At 39.2% G+C, this 11,234-nt stretch overlaps 1 protein-coding gene across 1 annotated transcript; it reads left to right on the top strand.

The window, feature by feature from the left end:
- The first annotated feature begins 374 nt into the window (after positions 1-374).
- ZNF300 (zinc finger protein 300) lies at positions 375-10,843 on the top strand. Its single transcript, XM_032851578.1, has 6 exons — positions 375-480; positions 1,188-1,314; positions 1,976-2,016; positions 6,700-6,826; positions 7,050-7,172; positions 8,276-10,843. Exons 1-6 carry the CDS (start codon positions 442-444, stop codon positions 9,832-9,834), a joined length of 2,016 nt encoding a protein of 671 aa, XP_032707469.1. The 5' UTR covers positions 375-441; the 3' UTR covers positions 9,835-10,843.
- The last annotated feature ends 391 nt before the right edge of the window (positions 10,844-11,234 follow it).

Raw genomic sequence — 11,234 nt, 5'->3', positions numbered from 1 at the left:
CCCCAATTCCTCCTCCTTCGCCAAATACAATCTTTTAATAGAGGTCGGAGCACTCAAACTTCTTCCCCAATTCTCCTGTAAAAGCTCTCTGCAAAACTTCGCACCTCGGTTGTTTGTATTATCCTCCTTTCCGTCATCTTGCCTCCTGCCTTCGCTGCCCCGTGGCACAGTCCAAATTTAGGAATAAATCAAATTCTTCCGCCGTACGGACCCAACCGGACTCCCAAGGTGGCGGCTCCCACCATGAGGCACAAGCCCGGGAGCCGCCATCTTGCCTCCTGAACAAAGCGGCCGAGGCTGCCGAGTGGGCAAAACCGCCCAGTACGGAACAGCGCAGGCTCCGGAGCCCCGCGCTGCACTCTCCCAGACAGGAAGCGGGAGAGTTCGCCAGTATGGCTGTGACAGCCGTCCCTGCTAGAGCGGTCGTGGGCGGCTCGGGGCATGATAACAGAGCCGCAAGGCAGAAGGCGGGCATGTGCGGTGAGTCCGTTTAATTGGTAACAGGAGGGGAGGGGTTCGTGAGGATCAGTGGAGGTTTATGAAGTCAGGGGTGGGGAGGTTTGTGCCATCGTGTCGGGTTTTGGGGGGAGTCAGGGTTGGAGTGAGGGATGAGATTAGTAATTGGGCAATGATGTGTCAGTGATGGGGTTGTCTGTGGGATCAGAAATGGTGTGTAAGGGGACTGACTGGGGTCAGTGATTTAGGGGACTCTGGAGAATCAGTGAGTGGGGAGGGGGCTTGGACTAAATGACCGGGATATCCCTTTCGTGGTCGGTGATGTGGTGGTCATGGGGAAGTTCTGTGGGTGTGTCATTGCTAGGCCCTAGGATTCAGAAATTTGGACGGAGCAATAATGCGATCAGTCACGATGATCAGCCCCAATTTACTGGGAAAGACTTTTACATACAGTTAAAATTGCCACAGGTTTTAGGCATCCCTTGATTTCTTAAACGTCAGACCCCTTCTTGGTTCACCATTGCACCCAGAGCCTGGTGCCTCCCCCCCGCCATGATCATTTTGAAACAAGACCGAACAAATAAAAAAGAATGCATTATTACCAAAAGTGTGACTTTCGGCCTTTTCCTAAGCTTGTTGAAGTCATTTTATATTTTATTCAAGAAACACTTAGCTGAACACCTGCCGGGTACCCAGACACGAGCATCGCTATTTTGTTTGTTTCCTTCCAGATCAGTTTTGACAACGCCTGGAAAACAACACGTAAAACAGTCTCCCTGTCATGGGAGCATTCAGTGCCTCTGAATCAGTTCAGTCTTGTCTGCATGACTCCTCCTGGGGCTGAGAAAAATCGACCAGGTATATACCATCCTGCATTGCAGTATATTCTCTTTGTATAAGTGGTTCCAACCTATCACCATTTTTATACGCAGATGACTGCACTGTCGAAAACCTGCAATTACAGTTTAAACAGAAAACATCTTAAAATTAACATTTTTGTCCATGAATATTGATTGGCAGGAGAATTTGTCCTGAGTTAAGGGAAAATATGAAAGACCTCTTGGTAGATTATTGGAATTCAAGTGTTGATTCTTTCCGGGGAATAAGGGAATACATTTCTCAGTTTTCCATTTGGTCATGGCCATTCTTATTGCCAAGGAAGTCCATCTGCTGTTAATCTTACTGTAAATCTATTCATGTTTATTGCCTTATAAAAATATTCTACCAATAGAATTACTGGTTCATAGGGGAATAATAAGCTGTTAGTGAGTCAATATGAAACATATCTATACAATTAAGTCATCTTGATCAAGTTCTGTTTATTATAGTGTAGTCATAAGAGGACTCCTTCACCTAGTGCTTCCTGACCCTTCCACAAGGACCAAACAGCCTTGTGCCTTGTTGTCCATCATCCACCTGATGTCTAGTGGTGAATGTTTCTGGATTGGTGAATGGGGAAGCTGCAGACCACGTCTAGTCTGTGAAAATGTCCTTTTCATCGTCAGTTTTGCTCTTTCAGGCATCTGCCCTTTTAGAAGAGAGCAGAACATGAAGTCCCAGGTGAGTTGCTTTTATCTTTAATTTTTAAAATTTCCTCTTTCATTTTCTGCCCAGTCAAATAGGAAAGTACAGACAGCTAAAATTTGGAGTAGGGAAAAGGTAGCCAAAATAAAGATCAAGACCTAGAAAGGGTTTCTAGGTAACATATGGATAACCTGGCCTGAAAACATTTTTAAAAATGGATGTACCAAGTTTTCTGATCTTGCAGACATCATCAGTGTCCTGATTTGCAGTCTTCTAAAGAGAAAACAGATAACATTTCTCTCCATTTTATTTCTTGCAGCGTAAGACTAAAACAGATTTCCATTCTGGGTCTTTCTCTAGGTGATGGAGTACACAGTGTTCTCACCAACACTCCTGGGGTAAATGCAACAGTAGCTTTCTTATAGCTGTATCATCAAATGATCTCTTTTAGAGGGAAGGTATCATAATGCCATAGCCAAATGCCTTGAACCTTAATCTTCAGAGCTGGGCTCATCAGACTCCGGCCTGTAGGCCAAATCCAGTTCTCTATTTTTATGGACAGTTTCACTGGCAGCACAGCCATAACCTTTGTTCACATATTGTTGTCTATGGCTATTGCCTTGCCACAGTGACATCGTGGGTAAGTACAACAGAGACCGTATGGCCTGCGGTGCTGAAAATACAAATTTATGGAAAAAATGTGTTAGATTTCTGGTTTAGAGAATCGAATTGATTACAGAGGCTTCCTATTGTCCTGTTGTCTAAATAACACAGAATGGGTACATTTTGAATGGTCTTCCAAAATATATTTTCCTCCCAAAGGGCAGTTCTTAAATTATAATTATCTGGCAAAGTTTTGTAGAGCACGGGCCCCTGGTGCTCATACCCTTTGCTGTGACTTCAGATTATGGAGGATCACTGTCCAACTCAAGACTAGTTCTTTCTCTGTGCTTCCGTTTTTAACAGTCTATCTTACTTTTTCTCCTTGCCAACATTGGCTATATACAGAGTATATAAATTTTAAACTATATAAATGATAAAAATTTAAAAACTGACTTTTTAACCTAAACTCTCATCCCCCTGGGATTATCAGCGTTCACCATTTGGTTGTAACCTTTCAGACATTTTCAGTATGAGTGTAACTGTGATCAGAGTGTATGTATGAAAGTACAAATATCCGAGTGTCTCTTTATTGTGTTTTTCCTTTGGAAGATAACGTTACAGTAAACATTCCATGCTGCAACTGGTTTTTTAATTTTACTGCCTCGTGTAAAGGTTTTTGAATATCTTCCCATGACAGTACCCAAGTTTCCTTATTATCTTGGCAGATGCATAATATTTCTTTGCAGCCTGGTTGAACTGGGACTGTTTTTTTCTCTTTAAAATGGAGATTGGAATCCTTATAGGGTTGTTGTGAGAGTTACGCAAATCAAATCATGCCTGGAAGTGTATCTGGGGAGGGTTTGTTCCACATTAAGTGTTAGTTGTTGTTATTTTTAGTATTGTGTCATCATCACTGTTATTGTCAAATCTAGAAATCTCGTGTATATTTTACAGTAAAGCTTACCAAGTGAGTTCTATTGCAAAAAGATGGGGTTGTTTTCTTTTGGATGTCAGTAGCTTCCAATCGTGCTGTCCAGCACAGAGCCATCAGCCACATGTGGTCACTAAACACTTGAAATTGGCTAGTCTGAATTGAGATGTGCCGTAAGTGTAAAATACACACTGAGTTTAAAGATCTAGTTCCAAAAAGCTCACTAATAATTTTTAAAGATTGGTTACACTTCGAAATGATATTTTGAATATATTGGGAGATACACATATATATATATTTGAAAATTGGTTTTTGATTGTGGCTACTGGAAAGTTTAAAATCACCTATCTGGTTAGTCTTGTATTTCTGTTAGAGCAGCTTTAGAGAAAGAAAATGGATTTGTTATTAGCCTAATACATCCAGCTGCCAGAGCTAATTAATTGATTATAATTTTCTCCCTGTTGGAAGAGGGATTTATTTTTTCCAGAGTGTCCAGAAGTGAAGTCATTGTTTGCACACATGTCTATTCTTCCTTTCTCTTTCTAACACCTGCTCTCCTCCAACTCCATTCTTCCAGTCATCCAGGTCAAAAAAAAGTGTTTATAGATTGTAAAAGTACAATTTTCCACTGATTGTGTACTATATTTTTCTCACAATTCACAAAATTTATACATATTAGTTTATTGACACATTTGAGTATAATTTTTTTAAGACTTTATTTATTTGGGAGAGAGAGCATGCACAAGTGTTGGGGGGAGGAGCAAAGGGAGAGGGAGCAGGAGAGCCCCACACAGGGCTTGATCCCAGGACCCTGAGATTATGACCTGAGCCAAAGGCAGACACTTAACCAACTGAGCCACCCAGGTACCCCAAAGCATTTGAGTAAAATTAATAAAGCAAAATCTGAACATTAGAATTACATCTATTAATCTTCCTGTCAGAATGGATTTGCTCTACATTCCACATGTATTTTTTTTCCTCATTTCACTGTTCTTCAGATCAAAAGACTATTAACTGATTAATGCACAAAAGTATTTTTAACTAAACATGAACTTCCTTTTATTCTCTATAATCATCATTCATTCCTTTTTAGCAAACAGTTTGTTGAGTACCTAATATGTGTCATATGCACTGGCTGGCTGTGGAGTATCTCAAGAAGACTTAGGTATGGTTTTTTTCTGGGAGGAATGCAGAGGAAACTTGGGTAAACAGATATGGAAACCAGTGTTGACAAATAAAAGTTCTGTAATAGACATGGGAGCCAGGAACTGCTAAGGCAGAGCTGGGGAGCAACCAGCTTTCCAAGGAAGTAGAAAATAGGCATCAAAGATTATTGAACTTTGGATTGTGAGGGAAGTAGGATAAGGATGAGAAACATTTGCGAAAGTAGAAAAAGTAGAGTGGTTTTAGGAAGGCTGAGAATTTGAGGAAAACTAAAAAATAAGGTGTTTCATGGGAAGTTTGCCCAAGGGTGTTATTAAAACAGTAAGATACAAAAGGTCTTATTTACAATATCAAGGAGGCAATGTGGAGTGCAGTGGTCAAGAACTCAAGCTCTCGATTCAGAACACCTGCTTTTAAATCTGCGCGTTAATCATACATTCAGTGTAGATAGTCTCTGCCAAGTACTTAACCACTAATCTGCAGTTTTTCTCATATATGTAAAATGAGAAAATTAAGAAGGCTGTTTAAAGGACAAGCTAAATGCCTGGCTGCTTGATGGTGTGAATATGGGACTTGGTGTGGGATCAGAGGTCACTTAAGGTTGAGATGGCTGAGATGAGACTGATTGTGTATGCAAGGTTGGAAGCTAAGGATGCTTTTAAGCAGGGCAATGTTGCTATTTGAAACAGTGTTTAATTTTTCTTTTTCTGAAAGCAACATTTGATAATAATGAAATTTTTAGGGGGAAAAGCTGAAAAACAGTTTAAAATAATAGAGATCACTCAGGTTCTGCTATTAGATGACAACTGTTGTGAACATGATGGTGACATAACTAAAATAGTCACTTTTCCCTCCAAAAATACCTTATGACTACTCTTACCCACGTCTCTTATTTTAATGTCACATCAATAATCTGTTACTTTTTTTTTCATCACTTTTTCTGCGTATTTGTCATTATATCTGTTTTCAGTATTGTAATTAATGTACTTCATTATGTTATTAAGTATTGCATATGTAAGGAAACTATTCATTGAGAAGAAGCTATGATTATTTTCCTATAAAATGAGGGGATTAGATTATGATTTTCCAGAACTCTGACATTGTGATTCTCCATATATGTGTTTTATCTTTTAATGTTTTACTTTCTCTGCTCTATAATTATTTTTTAATATTTTGCTTTCTCTGCTCTATAATTATTACTAAAATTCTTCCCATGTTTTGTTTTGTTACTTTAATGCTCTTGGCTGTCTTTTTAGAGTTTAAATTTTTGCTTATCCAGAATGTACGTTTTCTGTTATCCAAGACGTAAGATATGGTGTATTCGTTTGCCAGGGTTACTGTGGCAAAGTACCACAAACTTGGTGGACTAAACAGCAGAAACTTATTGTCTCATAGTTCTGGAAGCTAGAAGTCAAAACTCAAGTTGTCAGCAGTGTTGGTTCCTTCTGAAGGCTGTGAGGGAACAGTCGATTCTAGGCCTCTCTCCTTGGCTTATAGATGACCATCTTGTGTCTCTTCATATCATCTTTCTTCTACGTGTGTCTGTGTGTCTGTTCAAATCTGTCCTTTTGATACAGACATCAGTCATGTGGATTGTAGACTCATGAGATTATACCTCATAGAATTACATCTGCAATGGCCCTGTTTCCAAATAAGGTCACACTCTGAGAAACTGGTGGTTAGCACTTTAATATGTGAATTACAATTCTACCTTTAACATATGGATTCAACGTTAATTCTTCTTCTGTTGACTATCCAGTTGTTTCAGTATTATTCTTTGAATAATCTGTCTTCCTCTCAATTATTTGCATGCTGCCCTTATCATTTATTAAGTTACCATTTGCATCAAGTAAGCATCTTCTGTTTTCCTGATCTGTGTCTGGCTCTTCTTGTAAAGCCAGGATTTTGTTTTATTCCTCCCAAATACAATGATGCAAAACTAGGTGTAGTTTAGTTTTATATACTGCAGTAGAAATGATGAGAATGACCACTTCAGATTGAACAGGAATATACTATTACAGGCCTTAGTATCATTCAAGGATGTGGCTGTGGATTTTACCCAAGAGGAGTGGCAGCAACTGGACCCTGCCCAGAGGACCCTGTACAGGGATGTGATGCTGGAGAACTTCAGCCACCTGGTCTCAATGGGTAAGGATGGCTTCCCTAACTCAGAATTGCCCATCCAAGTGCCTTTCCTCATCAGGTGCTGTGGCTTGTAGTTCCTGACATATATAATGACTTTAATGATCTTCAGACCTTCCCATATGGAGGTCACTGTTTTTGCTAAGGGCCACCTGCATTGCTTCCTTGTAGCCTTCCTGAAACTACACCTCCACTTTTTCCCAATTCCTCTGTGATTTCCATTTAATAGGATATCCAGTTTCCAAACCAGATGTCATCTCTAAGTTGGAACAAGGAGAAGATCCATGGATCATAAAGAGAGACATACCAAATTGGATCTATCCAGATGAAAATCAGGCAGATGGGAGACAAGGGAAGTGAAATATCAGTTTGTCTTGTTTTCTTAATTGATTGATGCCTGAGGTTTACATTCTGTTCCTACTGAAATCTCTATTCTTTGTCCCTGTGCTGAGAATTTAGTAGGCATTAAACAAATAATTAAATAATTGTGAGCTTTTATAAGGGGGAGCTATTTCTTATTGATCTTTCTCTGCATATATGTATATCTTTAACACCTTTTATGAGAGGGCAATAGAAAGGCAAATTCCTCCCAAGAACATAGGTCGTATTTTAGATAGTAAGACCTTCAGGTACATGGCTCTACACAATCATATGTCAAATATAGTTGCTGTTTTAAAAATTAGAGAAAATGAGAATCTAAAGATACAATAATTTGAGAAGGCATTTTCCCGAGCATGCAGCTGTAGCTGCTTTGAAAGTATATAAAGTGTTGATGATGCTGAAGGAGGAGGTTAAAGGCAGATTGTGGTGGGGAGAGCATATGTGAACAAAACCTGAAGTTAGAGAATTAAGGCTTTTCTGAGAGAACTTTGCTAGTTTCCCTTGGTTCATATAGAAGGTATTTATGACAAGTAGTGGAATATAATCTTGGGTTCTAAGTGTGAATCTGATTCTGAATCCATAGCAGGATCTTGGATTTTTCTGTTGCTTGTATTAGTTTTTAATTAGGAAACTAGACTGAGGAGAGTTTAAGTATTTTGAGTACAGAGGGACCTTGTTTCTGTGGATAGTGGTGGCAGGATAAAAGTAGTTAAATATATATATAACAACGGTTTATAAGAAAAATGAATTCAAAAGGTCAAAAAGGTTTCCATTTAGAAAGCAGAGAAAATGGAAAGATTCTAAAAGAATAATCCAGATTAGAGTGGTAACCCAGATACTTTTCTGTGTCCTTCAGTTCTAATTTTCCCATGAATTTTTTTCTCTTTAACATCCTTTCCCCTCCATTCATCTGATCGTACTCTATGCTGTACTGTCCTACGAGACGGCCTGTCCCCATCCCTGTGTTCTGAGCTCATCAGCTACAGTGAATTAGTCATTTGTTCTGTTCTTCCGCATTCTGTTCATTGTTCTTTACAGTTGTTTTATTTTTTTCTTTCTTTTTTTTTTTTTTAGACAGGAAAAGGAACCTTGACAACCCCAAATCATGTATTTTGGGGTCTGTTTCCTTCCGTAATAATATCCTGAAAGGAGTCGCAAAGGATGGTTCATTTTACTCCATCTTAAAAGTCAGTCAAGATGGCGGCCAGCTGCAGAGATGTCGAGAAAACCACGACAGACTTTTCAGGCAAGTAGCAGTCATCAACAACAAAACCGTCACTGTGGAGTCAGGCCGTAAATATAATCCACTGGGAAAAATATTTCACGAGCTCATTGAGCCAGATACTTTAAGGCAAAGATCCCATAACTATGATGTATTTAAAAAGAACTTGAAATACAATGTTGACCTACGCAGCTGTAATAAGAGCAATTCAAGAAAAAACCCTGATGAGAGTTTTGGATGTGGAAAATCATCTAGCCATGGTACATCTGATTCTAATCTTGAAATAATTCACAATGGAGTAATGCCCTGTAATAACAATCAGTGTGGAAACATTTTTAATAGTAAACAATCCCTTATTCAATATCACAATGTTGAAACTAAGGAGAAAACCTGTGTATGTATTACCTGTGGAAAAGCCTTTGCTAAGAAGTCACAGCTCATTGTACATCAACGAATTCATACTGGAAAGAAACCATATGATTGTGGTGCATGTGGGAAAGCCTTCAGTGAGAAGTTTCATCTCGTTGTACATCAGAGAACTCATACTGGGGAGAAACCTTATGAATGTTCTGAATGTGGAAAAGCTTTCTCTCAAAAATCATCCCTCATTATACATCAGAGAGTTCACACCGGGGAAAAACCATATCAGTGTAGTGAATGTGGGAAAGCCTTCTCCCAGAAATCCCCCCTCATTATACATCAGAGAATTCACACTGGAGAGAAACCTTACGAATGTAGAGAGTGTGGGAAGGCCTTCTCCCAGAAGTCACAGCTGATTATACATCATAGAGCTCATACTGGAGAGAAGCCGTATGAATGTACTGAATGTGGGAAAGCCTTCTGTGAGAAGTCCCACCTCATTATACATAAAAGAATTCACACTGGGGAGAAACCCTACAAATGTGCTCAATGTGAGGAAGCCTTCAGCAGGAAAACAGAACTCATTACACATCAATTAATTCATACTGGGGAGAAACCTTATGAATGTACTGAATGTGGGAAGACCTTCTCCCGGAAGTCACAGCTCATCATACACCAGAGAACACATACTGGAGAGAAACCCTACAAATGCAGTGAATGCGGAAAAGCCTTCTGTCAGAAATCACATCTCATTGGGCATCAGAGAATTCACACAGGAGAAAAACCTTATATATGCAGTGAATGTGGGAAAGCCTTCTCTCAGAAGTCCCACCTCCCGGGGCATCAGCGCATTCATACGGGAGAGAAACCTTACGTGTGTGCTGAGTGTGGAAAGGCCTTTTCCCAGAAGTCAGACCTTGTTTTACATCGGAGAATTCATACTGGGGAAAGACCTTATCAGTGTGCTGTATGTGGTAAAGCATTCATCCAGAAGTCACAACTCACTGTACACCAGAGAATTCATAACAGTGGTAAAATTATAATGAACTGAACACAGAAAAGCCTTCTCAGTATTAGCTCAAGCCTTAATAAATACTAGGAACCTGATTGATACTTATGGGACATCTTTATAGATAAAATTTAATAAGAGAATTCATGTCTATAGTGAGATGATACCTAGCTCAGCGAAGATGATGGAAAATAATCTTAAATGAAGAACATTTTCAACATGGTATGTAAAAATTTTTAAAGTCATGGTCTATAGAACAAATTATGTATATAGACTATTGTCAAGTGACATATTCTTTATTATACCACATTAACAATAACCAGACATTGTGAAATTGCTAATATTAGCTTGGCATAATTTTGGCCATACAGTAAGTCCCAACAAAGGACATGAAGAAAGCTTGAGTTAAAAAAACAAAACAAAAACAAACCATTCCTAGAAACTACATCATAAGGAGGGGCTTAGCATGACCCCTAACGATATATGTAAAATTCTTGTACAAAGATGGAAATATGGGTGGGTCACATTCAATACAGGTGATGTTTATGCATTTTCCCATTTCAAGCATATAAGTTGACCTGTCTCTCTGGAAGGATCCTGGACCTTGAAATTGATGCGCCTTGACCAGATCTCCGTTTTATTCTTCCTCCCTGAGTTTGGTATTGTGGAAATGGTTAGGTCCTGAGCCAGATGGCCTTGTGTTTTAATCCTGGCTCAGCTATTCACAGATTGTGTGATTTCAGGCAAGCCTGTTTCACCCATCTGAATATTTTTTTCTTATCATTAAAAAAAAAAAAAGTACAATGTAGAGCACATTTTCAGTTAATATTAGTTCCTTTTAACTTTCTATCCTCCTGCAACTGGATGCTAAGACTAATGTGTAAAAGCTGCATCTAAACTTGCTTTGCATTTCAGACACTCTGCTTTTGATATCCCATTCCCACGACTGTTCATTTGACCCTGGTGGCCTTGATTCTTGGTATGTTAAAGTGACATTTTATGATACTTTTATTATTTTTTACATACATTTATATAAACTGTGGTCATTACACATATAGCGTCTGTCTAATGTTTCTTCAGTTCTTTTCTGACTCCCTGTAGCCCCAACTGTTTTCCCTAGGAACAAAGGACACTTGCAGAGCAAAACTCTTGGGATGAGAAATTATGCCTGCCACAGGTTTGAGAACTTGATATCGCTGAAATATCTCCTGCTCTCCTCCCGTGCTTCTGGCTTTTGCTCCATGAGCAGCTTTAGATGAGGACCCTTGTTGGAAGTGTCTGCAGAAGAGCAATACTTGACAAGAATGAGGGGGAGTCTGTATACTTGTGTTCACATAGTCCTTCATATAGTTCCCACTTGGTTCCTTCACATTTCCTGCCCACCGGATCCTCTTCCTGAATGGCTGACCTGTCTCTGGTGAAAAGATGGGAACCCTCTGAGT

The sequence above is a fragment of the Lontra canadensis genome, unplaced genomic scaffold, assembly GCF_010015895.1.
Source record: "Lontra canadensis isolate GAN:19392208 unplaced genomic scaffold, GSC_riverotter_1.0 scaffold5, whole genome shotgun sequence".
NCBI classification, from domain to species: Eukaryota; Metazoa; Chordata; class Mammalia; order Carnivora; family Mustelidae; genus Lontra; species Lontra canadensis.
The sequence above is the reverse complement of the archived record's forward strand: the minus strand, read 5'-3'. Positions and strand labels throughout refer to the sequence as shown.

What these genes read in the sequence shown, in the direction of transcription:
- ZNF300 (XM_032851578.1), top strand. Translation starts at nt 442, where the DNA reads ATGATAACAGAGCCGCAAGGCAGAAGGCGGGCATGTGCG. An exon ending in CAGCCACCTGGTCTCAATGG is followed by an intron (nt 6,827 to 7,049) that starts GTAAGGATGGCT and finishes TCCATTTAATAG; the next exon opens with GATATCCAGTTTCCAAACCA. An exon ending in TCAGGCAGATGGGAGACAAG is followed by an intron (nt 7,173 to 8,275) that starts GGAAGTGAAATA and finishes TTTTTTTTTTAG; the next exon opens with ACAGGAAAAGGAACCTTGAC.